Below are 26,927 nucleotides of genomic sequence, written 5' to 3'. Positions count from 1 at the left end.
TAGACATTATAGTACACAATCCTTATCACAATGGTAAAGGATTACTGCTTTTGTACTTAATGCTTTAAAAAATTAGAACACCTTAATCTTTTAAAAACAATTTGGGTTTGGAAAAACAAATTACATTGAAGCTGACAAGATGCTTGCCAAGTTCCAGGAGATGCAATTTACAATATCTGAGATGTTAAACCTTGAATGCCCGAGTTCCTAATAGAAACAGGGCCTCAGTTATTAACCCTTTCAGCTCTGCTGTGGTCTATAACAGATGAAGTGCATATTTTTATGTCTTCCTCATAAAACCTAGGAGGCTGCTGCTGGGTTTCTGTACTATCTCAGTGGTACAAGATAAGTGAAGTCCTGGCTTGCATGCTTCTGTCTGCTGAGAAGAGAGGCCATAAATACATAAATGTGTGTTCTGTAATCACTTTCATAAACTGATCATGCTCCTGAAATGAAATTGTGTGTTTTGGCCTGCGACTGCCATTGTGAGGTGAATATAGAATCTCCACATAAGACTTAGAAGAAACCTTTTTATTCTTGACCAGAATATATCTCTGATAATGCTTGCATCCATATATATTTGTATCCATATGTTTTTCATATCATATTTCATGGCTAGCATGGCCATGTGGGTTTAGCAGGTGGGATGCTTTCTTTTTATTCTCTTGGGGTCCTTAATAAAGCTTTTGAAATACAGGAAACATACTGTGTTATGATTATGCTACTCAACTGTCCAAACTTTACTCTCAACCTACCAGTAACTTCAGGAGTCTTTGTTTCTTACTCTATTGATGACATTCCATCTGTTTTATGAATATAGCAATTTATACCTATCTATCTAGCTATATTTATATATATCTTAACATCTGATTGCTCATGGGTGTACAGATTGCTACACCACAGACAATGAACCTGTAATAACACCCCTGATGTTTTTCAAATTAAATTGATGAAGTTTCAAATAATAGACTTTTCTTTGTTATCTTGAGTGCATGACCTTTTTTTTCATAGTAGTGAATTTCAGCATAATTATATTACCTGGCTCAGAAATCATAGCTTTTAAAATGCTCTCTAAATATCTGTGTATTTATCATACTTCCTAGTTTTCTATTGTAGCTAATTCCTTTGATAGTATTTGTCAGATTCATTGCTGATAATATTAAATAAGCAACTAAAGCTCTCAAGTTCCAAAGGACTGCCTGCTGAGTAAATTGGACAGGTGAAAACTTCAAAATCTAAGGATGGCAGAGGAAACTTGGAATTTCTTAAGGTCTCTGTTGTGAAGCTAGGAACCTTGACTGTACTTAGTTTCATTTAACTAATGATTGCAATTTTTTACAACATTTATTATTATTATTATGCTCTGACTTCAAGAATATCAGTTTTATTAAATGTGCACCACCCCTGCAGAACATTTTAATGGATAAGGATTATTCTTCTGTGTTCAGCTTTGACTGTAGGGCTGCTATCCCAAGACGTCTTTCTTTACTTCCCTTCCATGATATCCCTGTTTATTTTTTGTTGTCTGTTATCTTACTAGGTAAGAATCATTCCCTTTCTGAATATAATGTCACCACACTTGTATTCTTCTTATTGCTGTTTTTACATCTTGCATTGCCCTTTTTGGAAATGACTGTGTAGTATATCCTCATTAAAAACTTTATAGCCTTCCAAATTAAAAGTAGTTTTAGAGACTGCCAGCCCTATATGCTTTTTAATATTTAATTTTCTTCTGTTAGTTTCAGACTTAGTCCCTCAAGCCCAGCACTGAAGTATTATCTAAAAGAATCAGCTAAGAAATGTTCACTTAATGAAAATAGTTTTCAGTTGTTGCATTTGCTGACCATTTCTTTCTATCACAAGTCTTATCTGTCTGTTCCTCTTCATTAGCTGCATCCTGCTTCAATTTGCACTGTACATCTATCTCACCTATATATAACTCTTACTTTATCCAGAAGTAACCTTACAGTGACACCTGACCTAAGTGAAGAAAGACTTTTTTTCTCTTTCTTTATTATTTCTTTTCTGTCTCCAGGCTGTATTTCTTGTCCTAGCTAGCTGACCTCTTCCCTCTGTGCTCTCTGATGGCAGGCCAGTCAATTTGTCCCTCATGCAATTCAACAGTTCCTGGGATTGTGTGAATCTCCAATCTTCTCAACTTCATTTTTCCTTCATGTGGTTTGTGGTTACTTCCTACCTCCCTGTCCTCTTTTCCCTCTTTTTCATTTATGTTTTTTATTCTTCTTTGTGTTTTCCTCACCACTCATAGGTCTCAGCCCTTGGATTTTATCTTTCTCTGTGCTTGCTGGGTTCTTCTAGGTCTCTTTATTTGCTTGTCTGTTTGCTCCCTGTAGCATCTCAGTTTCTCTTTTATGATTATCAGCTCAAGGTACCTGTAATGTGTGGTCAAATGCATGGCCTTGCTCAAGGACTTGGTGTACCTAAGTAGTTCTGCAAACCGAAAAAATGACCGCAGCACAAACCTTATGAATAGAGCTGGTAGGCTTGGTTCTTATTTCCATCTCCCACGGATTTTCCCTCAAGGAGGATGGATTTCATGCCAAATTCCCTGTTCATCACTGTTTGTTGTATTGTTACACAATAGGTTGCTGTCACTTCATCAGAAAAAGAAATTAATACTTGGATACTTCCATACATTAGCCTGAAATTTGAGTCCATTTTAGTGGGATATACACTGAAACAATTTTGTGTTTTCTAATCAGAACTTGTCACAAACATAATTGTTCAATTAAAACTCTGTACATTCTGTAAAATTTGGAGACTGGTTTTCTTCTCTCTAAGCAGATCATTAGAGGTATAAAACATCGACTGATAGTCCTCTACATAAATTATCCTGCATAAATGATGTACCACACAGTGGGCATTATGTTTTGTCAGTGAGGTGTAGGCTACTTTAATTAAACTTTACAGAAATTTCCCTTGTGCATCCTTTCACTGCATCCTTTCACCTGCATGGATGGAATGATAGAAATCAGTGCTAAGGGTACTATATCACAAGTCAAACCAGCTCATATTTTAAAATTAGAAACTTATTAGTTTCCCTTTTTTCCTCCTCTGGATATGTAGAGAAACTCGGGTACATGAAAAGTCTAACAAAAATCTGTGTTTTGTCTAAATTCTGCCTCAGAAACAATGGGGGAGAAATTTTCCCTACTAAAAATGTTAAAAATTACTTCATTTCAGGAGCAGAATCAAGGCATAGTCTGTAATGTATGCAGGTGTCTCTTGAGTCGGAAGATAAGCTGTTGCCCCAGACAGTTTCAGTCTCAAAATTCCATTTGTCTATAACTTTACAAACACTGTGTGAGTTTGTGTTAGTTAGAAGAAGCAGAAGTTTGTTCCAAGGATAAAATATGTTGGTTTTTTTTTTTTAAATTAGTAACTTTGCCATACGCTTCTGAATAACTGTGTGCAAGCCTTTAGGAAAAGTAATTATGTTTTCCAGTCAAATCTGCTCATGCCCCATTGCTGTAATGTATATTTTTAATACCATTCTTGCTGCCAAAGATAAAGCTGATGCAGACTGGCAGTAATGAGATCACCGTGGGGCTTCCAGTGTATCTCTGCAAGCTTTGGGAAAGTATAGGTGCAAAACATCACAGGATTGGACCCAAGTGGTGAATATTTGAACATCTGCTTGAAGGAAAAATCTGTGAACAAAAAAAAGTGAATTTATTTGTGTCTGCTTGCCGTTGGCATGAGCTGTACATGCACACCATGCTGGGTGGCTGCTGCCTCTGTGTGCCCTTCATAGGCTCCTAAGGCTTGGCATGAAGTCTTTAAGACTGTGGGCATACGGAGGGAGAGGGAGCCCTTCCATTACCAGCATTGCTGCTGCTCCCCAAGGGTTTCCCTCCTCCTCCAGCATCCTGAGAGCCCTCACTTGGCAAATGCACAGCAGGCCTGTGTCCTCAGGCAGTGCAAAGAACAGCAAATATTCATTTCTCTTGGCAGGGCTGGCCAGCAAAAGTCTTGTGATTTGAGATGGTTATGGTGATCTTTCAGGTGTTTTTTAATGCTCACACAGCCTGTGGCACTGTGTGTGCATGTAAAGTACCCTCTGACTGACAAGAAGGTCCTCAGACCTGTAAGGACTTGGCTTTATTTATGTATTTATTTTGCAATTTAAAGCAGAAGTGCCCTGTAGGCAGAAAAGGACTGCTTGGAGAGCGATTATGTTTTAGTCTGACTATTGCCATCTTTCCTTTAAAACCAGACATGATTTTTAAGAAATTTAAGGAAAGAGATAGAATGTATGTGGATGGATGAAAATATGGATATTGGACAGGGTAACCTTTGATATTGATAAATCTTTCCAAGTTCCTACAGTTTAAAACGCCATAACCTATGTTAAATAACAGCTTTGCAGTGGGGTTGGCAACTTTGGAGTTGAGGCAGTAAATCAGTATTAAACTGTAAGCTCCTGAAAATCAATGTGGTCTCTTTAAGCAATAGCTGGTGCTTTCATTTCAAAGTTCGTGGTCCATGACCCTCAGAGCTTCAGCTGTCATGCTATCAGAACAAGGTATGAGCCTTTTGAAGGGGGGAATTAGGAATGTGTAAGTTATGTTTTTACTGTTTGCTGTTGGGTGCATGTCAGGTAAGAAGTTTGCATCTTTAATGGAGTAGTTACCATCTGCTGTTTATACCTGCAAAAAGATCAAACTCTGGAAGCCTCTGTACATACTCTATGTTGTTGAACTTGCAGTGCAGGCTGGAACTGGAGTTTAAGCTGTTGCTCTGAGCGGAGCTGAGAAAACACAGAGAATGGGAGCAGTGGTATGCACTGGAAGTGTTGTACCCTGACTGTGAAATGGTGCCTATTGCAAGGACATAGAGCAATCCTCAAGATAAAAAAAGGTTTCTTTGCCCAGGATCTGTGCCTGAAAAAGCATTCTCAACTTTCAGACCAATGTCCAGTCAATCCCCTGTAGGCATTCCTAAAAGAAGATTTAAACTGCTGTGTTGTTTCAATGGAAATTTCTTCTGTTATTGGAAGATAGGTGTAGAATCAAATAAATAAAAAAAAGCCGAACTTCATGTGCTGGGAAGTTCTGATGAATTTTGGTTTATTCTTTGGAGTGTGACTCACATGTACAGTTCTCAGCAAAACATTACAAAATTCTTTGTAAATGTCTCTAAAAGGCATAAGGCTTTTAAATCGAATATAGATGTACAAACCTATTATTTTCAAAAAAAAAAGCGGTGTCAAAGTGAGCAAAATTTAGTTATTCTTTTAAAAGGATTTATTGAGTCTTCAAATTCAACTTGGCATGTGGCTGTGGTAAAATTTTAAGTACCATATTTCTGGGAGTTTTTGTTCCTTAGTTACCATTAGATTCATGTCTTTACGGAAATGTTGCTTTCTGACAGCTGTGCAATTATCCAGTGTCACTTCTGTGCCATGTAGTTAAATGGTCAGCAGTTACCATGTTTATAAACACTGTGTGACATTTGAGCTTTGAAGAGTACATTCTTACTGAATGCTTTTGGAAGAGTTCCATGTGCAGTATTTTCATGCATCGTTCAGGGGAATGTGCACTAAATGGAATGGCAGTGGAGATTGACTGTAATAAGCATTACGTATGAAATGGCAATCAGATTAAACAGAAATCCCAGTGCATTACATCCAAATGATTAAGGCTACAACGAGAGGCAGTGCCACATCTATTACAGTAGTTACTCAAGAACAATACAGCTGTGTATCTCAAGGAAGTTTCAGCAGTCTTCTCACAATTTTCCTAAAGTTTTCTTCATCTCCAGTATTTCTCTTTATTAACATTTACCTTTTATGTAGGTTTCCTTTAGTGTATTTTTTTTTTCAATCAACTATGACTTAAGTAACAGGCAACTAGTGCAGTGCAAACTTTAAATTGTATATTTTTGTTTGAGTTGTTATCAAATTGTATTGATAAATGCAAACTGGCAGGTACATCTTCTAATTAGCATTCATCAACTCCAGGGGTCTGTGCTAAAAGCAGGTTAATTGTTTGGGTCAAATTTACTCCTCTTTGTGTGAAATCCCTTGTTAGCAACCAAAAATGGGATTCAGTTATGAATGGCATTTAGGAGTTTGCTCAGGGATGTAATTTTTTTTGGGTTTTTTTTTTTTTTTTGTTTTTTTTTTTTTTTGTTTTGTTTTTTTTTTGTTCTTCCTTCTTCCCACCCTTCTTTTTTATCTTTCTTCCCCACCCCATTAGGCTGAGTTGTTTATCTTGTGCAGGAACTGAGACAGAGGTCAAGACAGGACCATTGCATATCGTTTGGACAGAACACAAATGAGATATTACAGAGTTTATGAGGAGCAAGAATTCTGGAGAGCTGACTCAGACTAATGAGAGTATAGAGATCTCCATGACCAATTTGGCCTCTCTTTTTGTGGGAGATTCAGGCTGAAGATGCCTGGTTTATAGGCTTGTATTAATGGAGGAGCCTGGAATGGTTAAAATGCCACCAGATCTCATGATAGCCTTTCAGTTATTACTTGGGCTTCATCAGGGCCATGGAGGGAAGAGCAGCTTTTCTCAGCAGTGCAGTTCTGCAGAAGGATCAGGCTTTATGTTCTAATGTAACAGTGCATAACTGAAAAAAGGTCCCTGCTGGGAGAGGGCCATCAGTAATGTGTTTATAGAGTGTAGCCCAAGAATGAAGTCATACACATAGAGAAATATTAAAAAATGTGGATGGTAAAGGCACACTATGCTTGTGGTTCATTAATGGCTTGTAGGAAGCTCCTGTGTACCAGGAGTCAGAACGGGCAGCTTCTGGTCTGTGGTAAAAGGAATTCCATCATTCCATCAGCGTGGTGATCAGGGAAACACAGGTGAGCCTGCTTGGTGCTTTGGAAAAAATATGTACATACACAGTTCTGGGAATAACTTCAGAAAGAAGGAATAATACGGAATTTCTGGAATTTTTTTAGTAAAAGTTCAAGTTGTTGGAAAATGAGATTCAGTTAGAAAGGGACAGTTTCAGTAAATTTTCTATCTGCAAAAATACATCATGGAAACTCTTTAAATTCCCATTTTGCTGTTTAGAGAAGAAAAATTTTCATACTCCACTTTGAAATAATATTTAGAAATTTTAGTTAGCCAGTATTAAGTAATAAAAAATAAACCGACATGCTTGATCCAGTTTACTGCAACTGAATATTTATCATCAAGATTCTTAGTCTGAATTATCTTAGTTTTATAAAGTTTTATCTTGAGCTGGGATGTTGTACTGGAAATTTTTGTTTTAAATTCTCTTCTAATGGTACTGTTAACAATTAAACTATAGAAATAGTATCAGTTTGGAGTGCTCTTTAGTATGCTATAAAAATTTTAATATTTATATAAATTATTTATTGTGGCTAGTAATGCTTTCTTTATTTTTGGTCTAATAATGCTCCTCTGGAGATACTGAGCCAAGAGTTATTTATTTAAAATACAAAGGAAAGAAGATTCTAGGGAAGTACAAAAATCCCACTCACTGATACAGAGAAACTGTTTTTCTGTGAAGTGCTATTACCTATGCAAGTCACACCTGGACAAGAACTGCACTATTTTAATTGAAGAGCTTTCTAAATATAAGTTGGGTATCTAGGGGCTATAGAATGAACCCATCTGTTCTACCAAAATTGACTTTTTTATATCTGTTATCTTAACTTATTTGTATCCAAGACATACACAAAGCTTCTCAGATAAACAGGTGCACTTTGATATTGTCCAATTAATTACTGTCAGTTGTATTGCAGTGGAAACTTGGTCTGTAGCTCTTCTTTGGGATCAAAACCAGTTTCCTGAGTCTCAGGATGTTTTCCTGGACATTTAAATCAAGAACAAAGCTATTTTTAAAAATCCAAATCTATCTCCTGCATGAAACCAAGCAGCTGGACTTAAATTGGATTTGGTTACAAAATTAGATACAGAAGAGAGTCACTTTTTTTTCTGCTGTACTGCAGTGTTGCTACAGCAGATTTCAAAGTGGTTCTAAATTTTTTTTCTTATTCTTGGTGGATGGGGCAAAGAAAACACAGTAGAAAAATAATTTATCCAAAGATGGGAAGGAAAAAGGGAAAAAAAGAAAAGCTCCTTTTGGAAGCAAACTTACTTGGGACAAGAGCTGGAAACAATTTTCTTTTGAAACCTATTTAGGGTCAGGTAATGAATTAATGAGACTGATCCCTTATGAAAGATTTGCAGAGAGCTGAGATTTAGACATGACTACTTCTCCAAGCCCTCCTTTGCTCACCTTCTTTATGAATAATAATTAAAAATAAGTTAGAAAAAGTAAAGAATGGGTTTATCTGTCATTGCCATGCTATTCTCTCGGAGGAGCTCAGCTGTTCTGCAGGCTGTTTGCTCAGATGCTCCATGGGCAGCAGTTCTGTGCCTGGGTTTTGCTCTCAGTGCTGAAGGAGACATTTGGTGCAGGAGCTCTGGGTGGGAGCCAGAGACCAGAGGGCCTGAACTGACAACCATTGGCATGACAAGGGCCCAGGGACTTATGGCCAGGACACTGAGGGACATGGCAGAAGCTAATGAACCCAAGACTTCCTCTTCTTTACACTGAGGGGATAAAACTCAGGGATTCCTTTGTTTGTGGTCTCTCCTCAGATGCACCAGCTCAAGCTGTTGTTATTTTGTTACTGTACCAAGATTAAATTATTTTAAGGTTTGGGATGTCTGAGACACTACCATGGGAGCACCTGGGATTGAGGCAGTAAGGAAACCTGCTCTGTGTGAGTGTGGGGGTGCAGGTGGGAAGGGGCCTCTGTCCCCCAGCTGGTCACTGAGGTGCTGTGAGTGTGACAGCCACAGGGTCCTGGATGCTCAGACAGGGAATTTTCCTTCACACAGGCACCCTGGGGCTGGCCACGATCTGCGTGCATGGTGGGGGTCTGCAGTGGGAATGCAGCTGCGGAGGAGGAGCTTTGTCACAGAGACTGGGGTGACACAGAGCACTCACTGCAGTGCAGGGCATCTGCTCCCCAATGACAGCTGTAATTAGTCATCACTTTGTGCTGAGCCCTGCTTTCAGCTGGGATAGAGTTAATTTTTCTTCCTAGTAGCTGTTCAGTGCTGCGTTTTGTATTCACTGTGAGAGCACCACTGCTAACACCCTGATGTTGTAGTTGTTGCTAAGGGGCACTCACTCCAAATCAAAGACTTTTCAGTTTCCTGCTCTGCCATGAGGAGGTGCATGAGGAGACAGGAGGGAGCATGGCCAGGACATGGACAAAAGTAGATAAAGGCACATTCCACAGCATAGAGCATCATGCCCAGTATATAAACTGGGGAGGGTTGGCTGGGAGCACTGGTGGCAGCTCAGGAATGGGTTGGGCATTGGTCAGCAGGTGGGGAGGAGCTGTATTGTGCATCATTGTCATCCTGGGGCTTATTTTTCTGTCTTTTTGTTCTGTCCTTTTTCATTACAGTTATTTTTCAAAGCTTTTTTTTTTTTTTTTTTGCTGCTGTTATTAAACTGTTCTTATCTCAACCCACAGATTTTACCTTTTGTTTTTTTCCTGATTCTTTTCCCTATTCCACTGGGAGAGGGGAGGGAGGTGAGCAAGTTGCTGCCTGGTACTTAGCTGCTCACTGGAGTTAAACCACTGCAGTTTGCAAGAGATTTGGTTTTGAGTTCTTCCAATGTCTCTTAGGACACCCTTTTCAAATTATTTTCTGTGAACTCCCCAGTTTGCCCTCTGCTTTGTTTTTTCATTGTGGAAAGCTATGATGGTGTTTATCCTCACCATTAAATTACAGGATGTGCAAATAATAACTTTTGCTACTTTGGTATCCCCCCTATCAAAACAGTCTGGTGGTTCATTTATATCATGGATTTCAGGATGGCAACCTTTGTTTCCAAAAATTGAGACACAACAGGAACATCTGTGTTTGCCATCTGCAAGACATTTCCTTCTAGGATCCCTGGGCTGGTTACAGGGCTTCCAGACATCCCCACTGCTTGTTCCCCTGGGTACACAGGGAGGAGACAACAGGTGTGTAACTATAACACTGCTGCATGTCGTTCTGAACTCTTCAGCACATCCTGCTGTCACTGGAGCACAGCCTGCCCAGGTCTGTTTGAACACCCAGCATCTCTTCTCTGTTGTGTGCAGCCACTCGTGCCTGCATCCCTTTTTATGCAGTTTTTGCTGTTAACAGCAAGGTGCTGGCCCTGGCAAAGCAGCCAGGTATTGTGGAAAAGAGCCTTCCCTATTATTGGCCGGGCATTATATGCTTGGAGAGGTTTTCAGTTTTAGATTTTTTGAGAAGGTCAAGAAAGAATTGTTTCTGTTTCTTTTTTTGTTTTTTCCCCCTCTGCAAAATTGTTTCTGAATATAGCAGTATTTAATGCTTACTTTCCTAAATTACTTAATCCTGCAACTGCCATTAGATAAAATAATGAACCGAGTTACTTTTTCATAAAGGCAATGTAAATATTTGTTTTTCACTGGATTCCAATAAAAAATGTTTTCATGGATTATTGGCAGTAAATTATTTTAAGCTATACATTTAAAAGCGAACAAAACTACGTATGTGAAACTATATTTGATTATTTTTCATGAAGCTTCTTACCCTTTTATCAGTGTTGCTATGAGATCTGAAATTTTAATGCTCATATTTTGATTTTCAGTTTCTTCCTTTTTCATTTATATTGCAAATGCTTACTATTGAGAAATTAAACAGTTCCCTGAATTCACTGCTTCCCTTCCCATCCTCTAGTTCTGGCCTGATTCTGATAGCATAGTTTATATGTTGTCATTTGTAGTGGTCCACTGGGTGAATTACAATTCTCTTGTGTGGGTTCTGCATTTTATATTTGGCTTTTGAAAGGTAGCTGCAGAGGAAGAAGGGCACAGTCCCAAACCTCTTTTTTTCCCAGATTTTTAGAATTTATTTACTACTCTGAGATGAAACAAATGAAAGATAGATGCTCTTTAATTTCCATTGTGCTTTTTATCTCAAAAGCAGATTTTCTATTTAATAGAAGTGTTTTGAAGCATTACTCCCAAGTATCACCTAGACCCCCATCTACATAGAAAGTATAAAAAGAACTAGGGCATTTTACACCTATATTAATAATTTTTCCATACAAAGCTATAACATACTTTAACCTGTAAATCCTTCCCCAATAGATGGCAATGCTTTTACTCAGGCACAGTAATCTTAGAAATTCATAGCCTACTTTCTTTATATAGGGTACATTTATCAAGTAGGATGGAATAGATCCTTCAAGGATGTTTCATAGACAATTTGTTTTCTTTTTGAATGAATGGACACAATGTCAAACAATTGGCAAGATCCTGAACAGCTTGAATAATTAAAAATGGCTGACCATAGTTTCTTAAGTATCTTTTTCCTCTTTAAAGTAAAAAAAAAGAAAACCTCACTTAGTTATGAACATTAACTTCTTTCTTACTTTGAGGCATTCTCAGTAAATTTCCTTATGATAACACAGGTCCCCAGGACCTTGCTTTTCACACTGCTTAACTTTCATGAGCCTCTGGCAATAAACTGGTGATATCAGAAAGTTGAAACCTGAGAGCTGTTTTTCAATAGGGTTTTTTAAAAGATTTCTTTGGATATTGCAAGTCTGTAAATATGGTACAAAATGCCGGAAGTTTCAACTCCCTCCCAGCACATTTTCATTTTCGAGTAGCAGTTCAGGCTATGTGTTGTAGTTCTGAGCAGAAGATATTTAGAGCCATTCAGACTTGACTACCTACGGTGATGTTTCTAAATACATTTCAAGCTATTAGAATGCAGAGCCATTGGCTCTGTAGGAGGAGCGCTGAGTGGTCTGGCACTCTGATGACTAAAGATAAACTCTTTAACAGCCTAAATTTAGGCACCTCATTTTAAAAACTTTGGCCCAGATATGTGAACCCAGAAGAATGAGCTACGATAATTCATTTCAAATTCCCTGCCTCTTGCGTCTCCCCAGACTGAGCATTTATTCATACAAATTGCTCACTGTTGCAGATGAATCACTCAATGTAGCCAGTGCAATAACTCTGCACCTGAGCATTATTTAATTCTGCTTTGCTAATGCTAGCAGCACTTTGCTCTTTCTCTCTGTTACAGCACCTGGCTACTTTGGCTTTGTCTGGATATATTTGGGAGCTGAATAGGGAGAAAATGTACGCATTTTTGCCCTCCTGTTCATCACTGCTATCTTTCCTAAGAGCTGCTGTTCCTCAGGTGGTCAGCTTAATGTTCCTCCCAGCTTAAAAGAAATGTAGGGGAGGCAATTACTAAGGGGATGATGCTCTTCATGATAAAGAGAATTACCCTGTTCTGTCTGTGTTGATTTTCCTCTTTCAATGAGTTTGTGTTTTCTCTTGGGATTTTTGTCTCTTTTAAAGGAGTATTTCAGCTTGAGAACATGAGAAATAGACGGAGATATGTATGTGCCCACAATTTTCTCTTGTGGTTGTGTGGACTACACAAATGAGTAAAATTTTAAAACAGTTACTTTGGCAAGTCATTTATACCTTTTTTAAGGACACAGTGTAAGCTAAGATTAATGTTAAAGATGCTGGTGTTGGCTACTTTGTGAAGTTTTACCTCATATTTTTGAAGGAATGAGATACCCCTTAGCCTACATAAAGGATGGATTTCTTGTCATTCCAGTGCAGCCTTAGAAGTCGTGGGCGTTTATTCTAAGCCAGTCATCTGTAGTCAGTGTCATAAGAGAAGGTGATTCATCCCATCTGACACTAAATATCTGAGAGGCTTATTATGCAAATGTGTTCTGAAGAGGAAGGTGGTTGATGATGTTCCTGCTCAGCCCAGTGCTACAGTCTACAGAGCCTCTGAGTACCACTGCAGTTTTTTTTTTAACATACTTTGGAAATTATCCAGGTTAAAAAACAGTAACTGGAAGTATTTTGTTCATTTGTATTTGTTTGCAGAGTTTTTTTTATACTGGGGTCATTTCAGTGATTCATAGGGCCATTTATAACAGAGAGATAAGAATATCTGTTCAATAAGTGGGGTCATACTGGCACAGAAGAAAGAAGTGGTGGAAGGCAGGAACATTCAAAACCGTGTAATGAACTGCCTCCTGAAATACATGTGTGCACTGTTTTATTAGCAGAGATGAACACACTGCAGTAATTGTTTAACCATGTATTAAGCAGGACATTAACAATACCACTGGCAGTGTAGTGCACATCTCTCCATGCTTGCTATCACTTTATTAGGCTATTAAGTGTCTTGAAGTGAGCTTATCCATGTCAAACAAAGGGGACACTTAGGAACTTGTGTGTTTATTGCGAGATCCTTCAACTGAGGTTCTCTCTCAGTACTAGTAGTGCCATCTTCTCCAGTTTTGGCTTCCCAGTGGGTTATACATGTATGGATAAATATGCAAACTGCTGAGATGGGATGTTTCTTTATAATATTTAGTGATTATCCAAGTTCATACCAGGAACACAGTAATGTGACCATGCAAATAATAACTTTGTCTTGAGCCTTATGTAAATGTGAGGAGAGGATGAACTCTCATATAAATGTGTGAACTTCACTTGAGCATCTCACTGTCATGTTTTTAATTAACTAGGTGAGTTAACAGATAAACTATCAGAGGTGTAATGAGCCAGAGACAATATATTTTGGGAGGCATATTGAGAAGAAACCCAGCTGAGGAGGATCATTAGATATATCATAGAGAAGGTAGATCTCCTGAACTGCTTGTTCTGTGCAGTTATTCATCACAGGATCCCTTATGCTCATGTACCACCCTGTCCCAGTGTGCTTTTGTGGTACATGGACACAGTCAGGGTACTTTGGTTTAGGAACTGAAGTCAGAGAAAAGTGGCTGCCACCAATTAGTTAGTGTTCTATGAAGCAGCAGAGGAAGAGATGAAAAGAACTATAGTGAAACAATACCAGTAGCAATGAAAACAATCAAAATTAGCTTTATATTACATTTTTATATAAGTTCTTTCTGGAATATATTTTCCATGTTTTATTTATTTTTACTATTATGTTTCTTTTTATTTTTGTAGGCTGTGGAAACCAACCTTGCATCAAAGGATAGTCACTGGGTCTATGTAAATGAGGTAAGAAAGTCAAAAGAGAAAACACAGCTCACTACATTCACTCATCACCATCTTTTGTTTCATATGTTTTGACACACCAAACTGAGCATATATGTAGCATTTTTACTTTTTGAATGGCACAAGGTTCAAACTGTGGTGTCATTGCTTGTCTGTCTTAGTTGAATTGGCATAGGTTGGACACCAGGTGTCAAGATAAAGCTTCCAATGTACCTCAGAGCAGCTGGGAGACTTGCTTTTACCTTCCTGCTGACACTATTTCATTAGCTATTTAGGAAGCGGAGGATATCTCAAAAGAAATCTCAAACACAGGAATCTCTCCAGCAAAAGCTCACCCTCCACTGCTGTGAAAGCCTGCACACAGATGCCAGGAGAGAAAAGAGCCCTTGCAAGTTTAGTCCATTCAAATATGTATTTACATGACACACAGGCTTTCTCTAGTGCAGAACTGTGTTGGTGTATTGGCCAACATCCAGAATAACTTAAATTCAAAGTGTAATGTTTCTCTCTGCAGCAAATGGGATCCTATTCCTGCTACAAAGATTATTTATTTTACCTTAGTGCCATGATGCTCTAATGAGAATCTGTTCAGATTCTTTTTTCAAAAACAATTAAATGTTGTACCATATATAGTAACTTACAAATCACTGATAAATGGCAGTATTTTATAAATTCGTTGTTTTAATCATGATTTATTTAAGGATAACAAAATATATAATTTAAAAAGAACAGTGTTCAATGTCTTATTTTTATATTATAAATGCATAGCCTCTAATTTAATAGCCAATTCCTTTGTTAATTTCTCCCTCCTTTCTTTGCACCTAGCTAATAATTTTGGATAGGCAACTTTTAATAGTAACTATAAATTGTATTGTATGGCATTAGACAGGCTCTGTAACTAAATAGGGGTTAGGGAAAGTGGGTGAAGTCCCTGCTTGTAAAGGCTTTATAAATTCTTTCTAGTCCTTTTTATATTTAAGTACCTCCTGGTTTGTCAGCTGCTGTAATGACCCACTACAAAACATCAGCAAGATGCCCAGAGAGTCAGTGTTTATATTCACATAAAGATAATACAGTGCATATTTCCCTAAACATTTATAGAGAGGGAGTGTTTGTGAATTTTTACTGCTTCTGTTCATTGTTCAGATGTTAAAATTCACTTCACGAAGCCTGAATCTGAAACATTGGGATAAAAGCCTTCAGCACTTGTGCACTAATGTGTGCACACTTGTACACACACAAACAAATCACACAGGGTGCCAGTTCTGCCTCTCTTTTGGATGCTTTTGGTTTTTTTCTCCTTTGTGGCTAAGGACTGGGTAGGGAAGCTGTGAGTGCAGCATGTGAGTTTAGAGTGAAAATTGAGAGTGTAAATTTCTAGTGAAAAATAAAGTGCGTGTAATTTATAATGATCTCAAAATGCAATTCAGTCCAAATAGACAATTAGAGAAGCTTTTCAGACTCACAAAACTTTGGAGAAGTCTTTGCAGGCAAAAGGAAGAGGAAATGTCATGGCTGTCCTTTCTTTAACAGAAGTGTTGGAGTTTGTGTGTGTGCTAAAGCTACTGTCAGAAAGTGCATTAAGCATCTCCATGGATGCATCTATAGAAATTTGGAGGTTCCTTAGGGCTTGCTTCTTATTTAAGTGTGCATCCCTCCATGCTAGCAAGAGGACAGACTGATTAAGCTTTCTCTGTACATGTTTCCAATTAGTGGTAGTGGGAAGTGCATGAATATTTGATGGAAAAGATGATGCTGATTCTTACTGTGATTTGTGGAATGGAATTAACTTTTAATTCCCAACAGTCAAATCATCTCTTTTTGATGTGTTTCCATGAGAGTAGAAGTCCATTATGCAAATGGACCAAAACCTTAGCCAGTCTTTTTTTGATCCTGTGCAGATTGAGGACCCTACACCCTGTTCACCCTGTGACCCAGTGATCCCATTGCAAGGAAAGAGGGATGTAGGGCTGACTGATTGAAGGGGCAGTGGCAGGAAGAGAGCACAGGGAGAATTTTTCCATGGAGGTTCCTTGTATGAAGAGTACTGGATTGTAAACAGGTTTTTTGGGCCTTTTGCACTTCAGGGAACCCATGAAGGGCTTTGGGCATCTCAGGCTACTGAGATCTGCTGACCCAGAGCACCTCACAGTGTACTCTGTCTCCCACTTCTCAAGCTAATGAGGACCTGAAACTTGGACTTACCTTGCTGTAGGAAGCATGACTATATAGCATGGTATTATTTCAATAAGAATTTTATTATTAAATTAAATCTACTTTACTCTCTTTGCACTGACAATCTGATAAAAATTTGTGTTTGGTTATTTTTCCCTTGTGTGCTTTCCCATGTGGTAGAATAGGAGTTAAGTTGTGGAGGTAGAACAAATTTTATCACTTAAATTTTGTTAGATAAGCAAGACCACCAAGCTTTGGATGAGCTAACTGTAAATCTATATGACTGGTAATTATGCAGCAAATGAACAAACAGCTGTACTGATAAAATCCTGTTTACTAGTTTTCAATAACCCAGGTCTGGGCTGAAGTATCTGTTCAGTTTAGATGCTATTGCTGGTGATAAAGGACTTGGTCATCTTTAGAAAAAGGCTGGTTTATTGGGAGTTAAATTTATTGTGTGGAGTTGGAAGGCTGAACCATTACCTCGCAGGTTTTCTAGGGTAAGAGAATACACAGGGATGGATCTTTTCAGGCAGTATCATGTCCTCATATGTCCTCTTTGCAGCCAAAGTGATAAAAAAACTTACTGCTTAAAAATATATATATTTGTTGTCCACGTTTCTGGTTTCAAACAGGTTATGTTTCAATATTGCAATAGCTGTCAAAAGTAGTGGAGATTAGAAGGGGGAAAAAAAAAGAAAAGTATTTCTTACTACCCATCCCCTTTTTGATTTATATTTCATCATTTGCACTTGTTGTTTTTATTCATCTAGAAATCCTAAATCATTTCTTTCTTTCATTTAGGTAGTGATTCTACCTAAATTATGGGTTAAATATGCCAGGTAGCTTTTTATGATGACTACTACATGCTTAGCTGTGTCTCCAGAATAGTCCAAACCACTTCATTATCATTGCCTTTGTGGGGAGCTGTCAATGACTTGAAGTTTTGGGAGATCTGTTAGAACATATCTGGTGTTCTGCTTGGACCTTTGCTGTTTATACCTTTGGTGGTTGGAGTGACCCACCAGCTTTGATAGACATGTGCTGCTGCTTCTTTTGAAAAGACTGGCACAGTAAGAGATGGCCCATGTGTTTTGCATGTTTATTTCCTGTTTTTTTTTTTCCCTAGTTTTCTTTATTATTTTTATTTTTTCTCTTACTTTTCTTTCTCTTTCATACCTGGCATTAAGCATCTCTGTTGGCTCCTCATGACATTTTTCATCCTCCCTTTCTCTTTTTCTGCCTTTTCTGATAAAATGCTGTGCCTTGCCCAGGGCGTGTGTCTGTGGGAGAGGTACAAGAGCAGTACTTGAAACTGAATTTGGATGTTGTTGTACCAGGAGCAGTGCTCCAGGAGCTTGTGTCCGCTTCTTTATTAGCAGCAGCAGTAGGTCTGGTAGTATAAAAAGAGTTAGAAACCATATTTCCCTTTTTGTGGGACATTTTTAAAATTGTCTCCATTCCAAGGGTAAAGAAAAGATAAATTATTCTGGAAAACTGCAATATTGAACAAAATTATGATCAAATTATTTTATTTTATTCCCTCATCTCAATATATTTAATTCTAATTCCAAGTTTCTAAACATTCACTATTTTTACATGTAAATCAGTACAAAAAGCAATTAACTACTCTTCCTGGAAGTGGAATGGTACAGAATTCAGCAGATAATTCAAATCAATTATTTTACTATTAAGACATCATTTCTTTAATTTATTTTTAAACTTATTTTTTATTCAGTAGTTTAATCAAAAGCTGTAAGACATGGTCTGGCAAAGCACAAGACTACTTGCTGATATAGGAGTACACTTTTTGTGAAGTGCAGGTAGGGATGAAAAAAAGGCAATATAGTGTTACATGTCAAAAACATCTGTACCCACTCTGAAGCTGAGGAGGGGTGAGGGACAAACTTTTGCCTGAAAATATGCAGAGGACTCTGAGGAAGACTTTTTCTGAAAGAGCATTTTTTTTGGACATAAATGGCCTAAAGACAAGAAATTAAAATAAAGGATGATTTTAATTTCCTTGCAGTGGAGAAAATAGGGTTGGGACACAGAGCTTCACAGATTTCCTTTGATTGACCTTATCTGTACATGTTCAAAATGTTAAGGCAGCCATCAGTACAGATTTCATTATGGCTGAGGAAGAATGGGCTAAGAAAGCCAGAAGATAATTTGTGTGAAAGTGATCATGCCATGGTAACATGAACTTTTTGGAAAAGAGGGAGAGGTGGGAAAAGGACCATGAGGATAATGGACATCAAAAGATTGTCCAACTTCACAGCTTTGGGAAACTAGTAATGCTTTTGGAAAGATAACACAGTAAGTAAAGGGTGGCTAAAGAACTGGGATTCTCTGAAGATGTAGGCACAACAAGGTATCCTTATGGTGACAGTGGGTTATCTTCACAGAACTTGAAATCAGAGATGAATTCTAAAGAAAAAGTGATTTAAGAAAAGGGCTAGGGAAGAGTGTAAAGGAGTAACAAAGTAAGGAATTATAAAATAAGCCTGTGTTGCAAAATGACTCATACCAGGGATCATGAAAAGCAATAAAAATGTTTATATATAGCAGAAGATAAAATGAGAGGTGATTACTTGAAAAATGGGGGTGTAATGTTTTTACTTAGTTCCCTGATCCTGACTTTATAGAAACTATTAATTATTACCAGACTGTTAAAAACACATTGTTGTAGTTCCAGTTGTTTTAGATGAATTTGAAGCACTCCACCAGGTGAGATTTACTATAGAGAAGTGCTCTTGCTTGTGGCTAAAAAGTGAGGTATAGGTGGTGAGCATCTTCAGGTGCAGCTTCGAATCCTTGTGGATAAAAGCCAGAATGAGAATCAGTACTGTTGTTATCCTGCTGAGTTAGCAAATGTAGTCCTCAGATATGATACCAGAAACATCAATTGTAAGGTAAGGGAGGCAATTATTTTGCTCTGTTTGACATCAGCTTGGCTTTGTTGGAACAGTATTGCAAGTTTTGGGCAAAATACTTTAAAACAGAACAAGGCATGCAGAACAATGTTGAAAATATAGAGGAAAACATTTAGTGTGATAAAAGCTTGGTAAAATATGACCCATGTGTAAAGGCTGAAAACCTTGATACAAACATAACAAGAATATGATCACATCTTCAATGTGGAAATATAAGGGAAATACAATTTAATCTTCTGCAGTGGAAATTAGATCTAGTATTGGAAAATGGTTTATGATCCAAGTCTGAGAGTGTGTAGGAACAACTTCCTAGGTTGCCTTCTTCCATCCCATCATCTGTCTCTTCTCTCACCTGGTTCTGCTCTTGTTTTTTATTCTTAATTTTTCATCATCCTACTCACATTATATGAGTCAGCTAAATAATTTCAGTGTCAGTATGGAAAGACAAAACTGTGTTTTGAATGCCACTGGCTATTTTCTGATCTGCACCTTCTGCTCTAGCTCTGTCCATACATATTTTTTCAATGTGGTTATTACAGTTTATGCTAAGAGTCACTGCATATTCTTCTACTGAACCGTTTATTCAGTACTTCTGGTGGTAACCATGAATGTAGGAGATCTGTGAGTCATGGTTGGTTTCCAGCCATCATGGAGCTCCATCCTTCTCTGTCTAGTGAATAAGCTGGAATGACTGTGTTTGATTAGATTCTGTCAGCCAAATCCACCCTTGGGGCCACCTGAGTGATTGGACTTAGCCAGGGATGAACTGAGCATCGTGATTCCTGATATCAGGCATTTGTAATGGAGGATTATGTTGTAATTGTGTGTGGTTAGAAGAATGGATAGATTCTTCTATTGGATAGAAGAATGCCTAGTAATTAATTACTTGCACTTCTAATGTTTTAAAAATAGATTTAATTGTAAGGTGTAAGAAGTAAGTCTGAAAGCTAAAGATCAGAGTTCCCTCTTGACTACAGTTTCCATTTGTTGCTTTTACATTACATTGATTTTCATTGATTCAGATCAATCCACATCAGAGCAGATACAAAGGAACATTTGTGATTAGCAGTAAATAACTTCTTTTTTAGTTTTAGAATCACCACATTCTGTGCCATATGGACTAACAAATGCTGAAATCCAATATTCACTTCTAAGTTCTCAAACTGCAAGCACGGCAATAGTGGGGAGAACCAGCAGAAATTCCATTCCATTATTTTTTACTGTCTAAAAGATCAGGTAGTCTCTCAAAAGGAATGTACTATGGGGTAAAGAAGTCCTTTTAGGTTAAGTGCCACCCCCCTGTGGGTATTTCTTAGGACACAATGGTTTAAGAAGTGAGGAGGTTAGCGGGTGACTGAATTTCTGTATTCCTGGGTTTCAACATACAGTTTAATGCTGTGCAGAGTAACTTGAATCTAAGGTTGCAAATGAGCTCATTTCTTTATCTCTTAGAAAAAGTTGTGCTGTTATTTGTCCCATTTAAAAGCAAACAAAGAAAAATCAAACAGCTTACACTGCAACATTGTGGGGTAGATAGCAGAAAGGTAAATTGTGTTTGTAATGGCCCCTGCAAAAAGATGCTTTTTTTTGTAGATAGAGTGTCAAAGAGCAGTGGATCCTTGTGTACTAATCTGAACTTAACTGGGGCTTTTAAAAAATCATCAGTAGCTTTTACAGTGCTAAGGAAAATCATGCTTAAAAAAAAAAATTGGGGACCCATTTGTTATTAGTAGAAATCTATTTTTATTGTTATTAGTAGATTAGTAACAATTACTTGTTATTAGTAGAATCTGAAACATAGTTGTAGAAATAGAGTATTATACAAATTCCACATCCATAAGAAGAGCAAAGTATTCATTAGTAAAAAACCCCTGAAATTCTTGTAAGTTTTAATTAAAAAATAAAACTAAACTCTGATTATCACTGAGAAAAAGTTGCTTTTTAATATTTTCTCATTTCAATCTTTCTCTTTCAATAAAGATCCTGATTTGAATCAGTAAGCGCAGAGAAACTACTAAAGCAAATGCAAATCTAATGTATTTGGCTGGATTCTTCCCAACTATTTTGATATTTATCAAAAAAGCCCTCTTAGCTGAGAAAGAGAAGGGAAAAGTGATGTGAGAAGAGAAGTTCTTGGAATTTTTTTTTGCAGGAAAAGCAATAAAAAATTTTGGAAATATAGCAAGAGTAGACAATTCATCAGAGAAGCCTTAGACAGGAAGTTAGAGTGCTGAGGGGCTTGGGGAACTCTGGGCCATGTGGGGATGACATTGTCCTCATCACTTGAATACCAGTCAAAAATTTTAGACAGCAGTTGACCTTATTCTTCCTTTTTGGACAGATGATGCTTTCCAAATGATGCTGGTGGTGCTGCCAGCAGATTAATTTATAGATCTTCAGTGGACAGATAAAACTTTCCCAAGCTCAGCCCAGGTGATCAGTCAGAGCAGAGTGCAGAAAAATGGCTCTTGATGCTTCTCCTTTCCCCTCTCAGGACATTCACTCAGAACATCTTTCTGCTAATCCTGCTCTGGACTCAAGCTCAATTCTTTTTTCTGCAGTTTTCATAGGTCTCTCTTCACCACTGTTTCATTGTCTATAGGGGGCAGTTTTCTATATGAGGGACAAGAAGGTGTCTCATCAACCCCCTGATGTGACTACTTCTTACTTTCCATTGCCATCCTGCACTTCTGTTGCTTCTGCCAATATTTGTTTTCTTTCCTTTCACCACATCAGATGTGCCCAGTATGTCTGTAGGTACTACTGGTCCTCTTGATTTGAGAATCAAATGGCTTCTCAGCTGTCATCTGGGCACCTCTTTATTATTTTCCTTTATAAGATATTTTTTGAAAGTTGAGAAAAATGAGCAGAAAATAGAATAGTAATTATCAGATAAAGTCTATCTCAGCAAGATACTTTTTTCCCCAGGGGTAGCATGTAGGCAGGTGTAAGATAATGAATGATGAGCAGAGTTTTCTTAGCACATGGCTGTAGAGCAATATTGGGAAAACTCACTTTGGGAGAAAAAAACTTATGACTGCAGTGTTTTTCTTCACTCTTTTGGAGAATATTTGTCCAGAAATGTCCGTGTTATGTGCATTTTGAGTGATCAGCAATCCCCATGCAAATTGCTGTGGCCTAATTTTTGCTTGGGTAGAGCCACGACTGGGGTCCTGCTCGCTTGTCCTCTTCATATGGAAGTGCCTAATCTTATTTTCTTTGCTTCATTTTAACACACCAATCTGTGTAATGATATCTGTGTTTACTTTGATAACCAGCAGTTGGTAAATTTTTACACTTCCCTATATCTTACTTTTTCTTGGAAAAATTCAGACCTTTTAATAATCATTTACAAATGCAAGTGGGGCAAACATTCTAAGATATTCTCAAATTGTACAAAAATACAGAGTGAAAAAGTTTAAAAATTGAATAGAAATACTAGGAACACAGTGTAGAAATTTCAGAAGATTTAGGAAATGACACATTTCAATGCAAAATGTAGCAATTTGCAATTACAATTTATTCTAATTGTGTTCCAGGTACTCTATATTTATTACTTGCCTAAGGAAATCTCACTTCTCTCCTTTTAGCTGCGATCTTCAACACTGCAGCATTTATATTTATTTATTTATTCCCACAAAAATCTGTGGGTTTTCTTTTCCTGATGACTGCTTGAAAGTTATACATAAGCTTGAAACAGTCCTGGATATGTACTTGCATCATGCCCAAAAACTTTGTGGGGTTTAGAACTGGCCTGATTCTAATGCTGTGGAATTACTCAGAAAGAGAATCAGTCATTTAGGAGCAAGGTCATAGATGAGCTCTGATGAGTTGTTTTATCAGTGAATATTTTTTTCCACAGTAATATCAATGCTAGGTTTTTTGTTTGTGTTGTCCAGCTTTTACTATCATTTCATGTGCTTTCCACCCTGCCCCCCAAGAGAATTTTTAGTATGGAATAATATTTTGTTAAATCAGCACATCTTTTACCGTGTAGGCTCTCACTATGATCTGCGAAAGACATCTGGACACCCAGTGCAGAGTCCTTATCTCTAGAAATGGAGCTAATTAAATTAAATTAGGACTATATCCCTGTAGAGACTTTTAGGAGCATTGGGTAAAAAGAAGTGAGGTGTAGTAATGGTTGTGTGGGAGGGCAGTGAGGATGGGAGCTGGACAGGTGATCGTGCACAGATCATTCATTGTATTAGAACAAATGTTCATTGTATTAGAGCATTTTCTGTGGTAAGAAAAGTGGACAGTGTCCTTTCTTTAAAGGATCAGTCTTTTTATTTACATATATATGTGTGTGTGTGTCTGTTCATGTGGGATGCAGAGAAGCCAGCAATATGTAAATGTTGAACAAATCTACCTGCAGGCTAAGCTGTGGTGAACCTTCTAGAAAAATAGCTAATGGAATGATGTTTTCTGGATTTTCAACAAGTGTTCATTTATAGATGTAATTAGGGCATTGAGGGGAGTTAGAATAACCCATCAAACAATATTGATACTACTGAAAAAATCCAAATAAATCTCTAGCTCGTCTCCATGAGCATCCTTGTTCTCACTGCTGTTCTGTTTAATCCTCCAGTTTTCTCAGGGATATATTTTCTGGAAATATGTTTCAGTTCTTTAAATTATTAATGTCATTAAAATTTATAATTTTCTGTCATTACCTCTAGGAAAATAGAGATTGTAATGTGAAACATAATTGTCTCATTTTGTGATTTGTGTTATGATAGTTGAGCACAACTAAAGCAGATTTAAGTATTCCCCTGAGCACTATGACGTGGTTTTGCAAATGAACTGAAGTTCTGTGTGTGCAGATAAACAGACAGATAAACTAATTCCACAAGCAACCAATATTTGAGTTTCTGAGACATCTTTGACAGGTTGTGTGTCACTTAGAGGGGACACAAAATGTGTATGGTGAGAGCTGAACTGAGGGTTTGGATGATGTGTGGTTCTTTTTTCTCTGTTTTCAGCCAGTTTGTTTGAGTGTGCCTACCAAGGGATTCAGCCTAGGAAGTTATGAGTTAAAGTTATGCTATTAAATTGTCTCTCCCTCAGACTTCAGCTTAAAGGTGTCTTTTAACACCCCTTAGATTCACAGACAGGAAATCTTGAGAGGTCTGTAGAGCCTGGGGGTCTGCTACATTGTCTCCTTGCAAGGCTAGAAAATGCTACCCAGCATTTTCTATTTCTATTTCTCAAAATTTTTGTCTTCTATAAGGATGTATTTGTTTTCTGATTTACTGTTTTCATGCCACACCAGTTGGTCTGTCATTAATGCAATGAATTTCACCTTCTTCAAAGTTAAAAATTCATGTTCCTAACAAAAAAAGGGAAATTGGCAAAGAAGAACTGAATCAAGCCAAGGTACAGTACTAGTCAACCATAACAAGTAATTATTATAACCCCATGGTCATTTCCCTCACAGCTTGACAGAGAAAATGGCAAGAAAACAAAATAATTTTTTCTTGAATGTTAAATGTCCAGGGCCAGGCTCACTTCTGCTGAGGATGCATCACAAGATGTGAGCCCTGTTGACCAAGCACCTGCAGCAACATGAGTGTGATTTGCAGCCCCCTGAGCTGCAGGGGGCTGAGAGAGCCCTGTGCAGGCTGAGCACTGGGCTGGCCCAGCTGTGCAGCCAGGGCAGTCCAGCTGTGCTGGGGATGGGCTGATGTGACTTGCAGATGCTGCTGGTGGCCCTGGTGAGGAGCTGGGATGGATGTACAGCAGGTGCCTGGGGCATGAGGGCAGGCAGCAGTGCCTGCCTTTCCTCACAGTGAGCTCCTGCTAGGACAAAAACATCACAAACTGCACCTTTGTTATGATTCCAGGATCAGCTAAGCCTGTGATTTTCAAACTGGGGTAAAAAATGAGGTTTTGGTTTTGTGTCTTTCTTTAAACACAAAATGTGTAAAGCATGGAGTGGAGCTGGCTTCAGCCTCCTTATAAGAGCAGTAGATGCAGGCTCTGTCCCAGAGTGGATTATCACATTGGGGTGTGTGAAGGTCTGCAGCGAAGCTTTAGAAATTGTGAAGCCTGGAAAGAAAAGCAGCCTGTCCTTGAGGTCTCCTTATATCTTCTCCCAAATTATTCTCTCTGCACAAACTGATGTTCCTAAATGTGTCAGACCCCTCCATAAAGTTTCTTCTATTTTTTATTTCCTAATACAGACAACCTCAAAAGACTTCCTTGAGTCATTATCAGGATTAGTCTGCAGAAATGATCTACTGTACTTATGGGAAAAGTGCTTTCTTGTAATGTTGTTCACAGGTGAAAGAGCCATATTTCCTGAAGACTGTTATGTTTTTCAATTGTTATTTTGTCCTGAGGATATAGTGAGGTTCTAGTCTGTCAAACAAAAGGTCTTTCTATATAAATTTCCTTTCAAGGTGTTTTTTTTTTTTCTTTTAAAGAACTCTATTGAGACCATTTTGGTGCTTTCCTTTGAGGAACTACATCTGCAAAATTGTAGTATTGCCAAGATGGATAGTACTGTTTTAGGCTCTTTTCTTTTGTTTCAGATGATGTATAAAAAATAGCATTGTTGTTATTAAATGCAAAATTACATTTGGTGTAGACTCAGCATGTGCATCTGTAAAATAATTCCCCTACTGTATTTAAAAAAAAACCACATTTAACCGATAATGAAAGAAATACATAAAATGTCTGGACAAAGACATGTTTTTAAATGGCTGTGTCTCCCTTCACAGGAAATCACTGATAATGAAATATTAGAGTTGGTGCATAGTGCTCTGGGGAGGATGACAGTGATCCGGCAGATTTTCCCTCTGGCAAGGGACAACAACCAGAGGTGCATGAGGAACAACCACCGAATATCCTCGCTGCTCTGTGATCCACAGGAAGGCTACCTTCAGATGCTGCAGGTCAGTAGCTGTGCACAGCAGAAAAATGTCCACCTTAAGAATTTGCCATGGGACAGTTTGCTGTGGCTGTATGAACTCAGAGGAGGAGGAAAATGAGTACAGATAAATCTGATCTGGCCAATGTTTCTTGACTTTATTAATTTATTTTATTTCCCAGTACTGAGTGCTTTAGATTTGATATTACATCCATGAAGTATCAGCAAGTGGTTGCACTAAGTCAGAGCTGATTTTGTATAGTTGATTCTCTTAACAATCTTTTTATATTTGAAAAATGTTGTGCAATCATAGTCCTGTGATATTACAGCTTGCTTATTGTATTTTTGCTTATTCAACATCTGTTGTGAAAGAGTTAACCTGGGAGGGTAATAGAACTCTGATAGGTATTGGGCTGCAGAGCATTTCATATTTAGGTAATGGACTGAATCAAGCTGATGTATTCAGTCTGTCCCTTTCAATAGTCTCAGAAGTCCCCAGCAGCTGCTCATTGTCTGAGCGTGTAAAATATGCACTGCTAGTTCAAGTTTCAGGTTTTGGTAACACATCTGACTCTGGTGTTAGCAACATCTTGACATTTCCTGGCAAATTGTCCCAGATATCAGAATTTTTTTTGCAGTCATTTAAATATTATTTAATAGGTGCTATTTCCAATGATAGTGTAATAATTTAGAAACAAAGGCCTTGGACTTTCAATGGGACTTATGTATTTTGTTTTACTTCAGACATAGTTAAAAATCTTATTTATATCACTATTTAAGGTGTTGAATACAGGTATAAACTTTAGTGGGACATATATTATAAACTCACTTAAAGCCATTTAATTGCACACTTAGTCTTTGACTGAGA

At 37.8% G+C, this 26,927-nt stretch overlaps 1 protein-coding gene across 1 annotated transcript in view; it reads left to right on the top strand.

Moving 5' to 3' along the window:
* The window catches only part of GRID1 (glutamate ionotropic receptor delta type subunit 1), a 481,700-nt gene that overhangs the window by 352,508 nt on the left and 102,265 nt on the right, over positions 1–26,927 (top strand). The window contains exons 5-6 of the mRNA XM_058029149.1: positions 14,024–14,077; positions 25,911–26,084. Of these exons, the coding sequence (XP_057885132.1) occupies positions 14,024–14,077; positions 25,911–26,084 (228 nt within the window). The remainder of the gene's footprint in view (positions 1–14,023; positions 14,078–25,910; positions 26,085–26,927) is intronic.

Source organism: Melospiza georgiana, chromosome 8, assembly GCF_028018845.1.
Source record: "Melospiza georgiana isolate bMelGeo1 chromosome 8, bMelGeo1.pri, whole genome shotgun sequence".
Classification (NCBI taxonomy): domain Eukaryota; kingdom Metazoa; phylum Chordata; class Aves; order Passeriformes; family Passerellidae; genus Melospiza; species Melospiza georgiana.
Note: the sequence above shows the minus strand (reverse complement) of the source record. Positions and strands in the feature narration are given on the sequence as shown.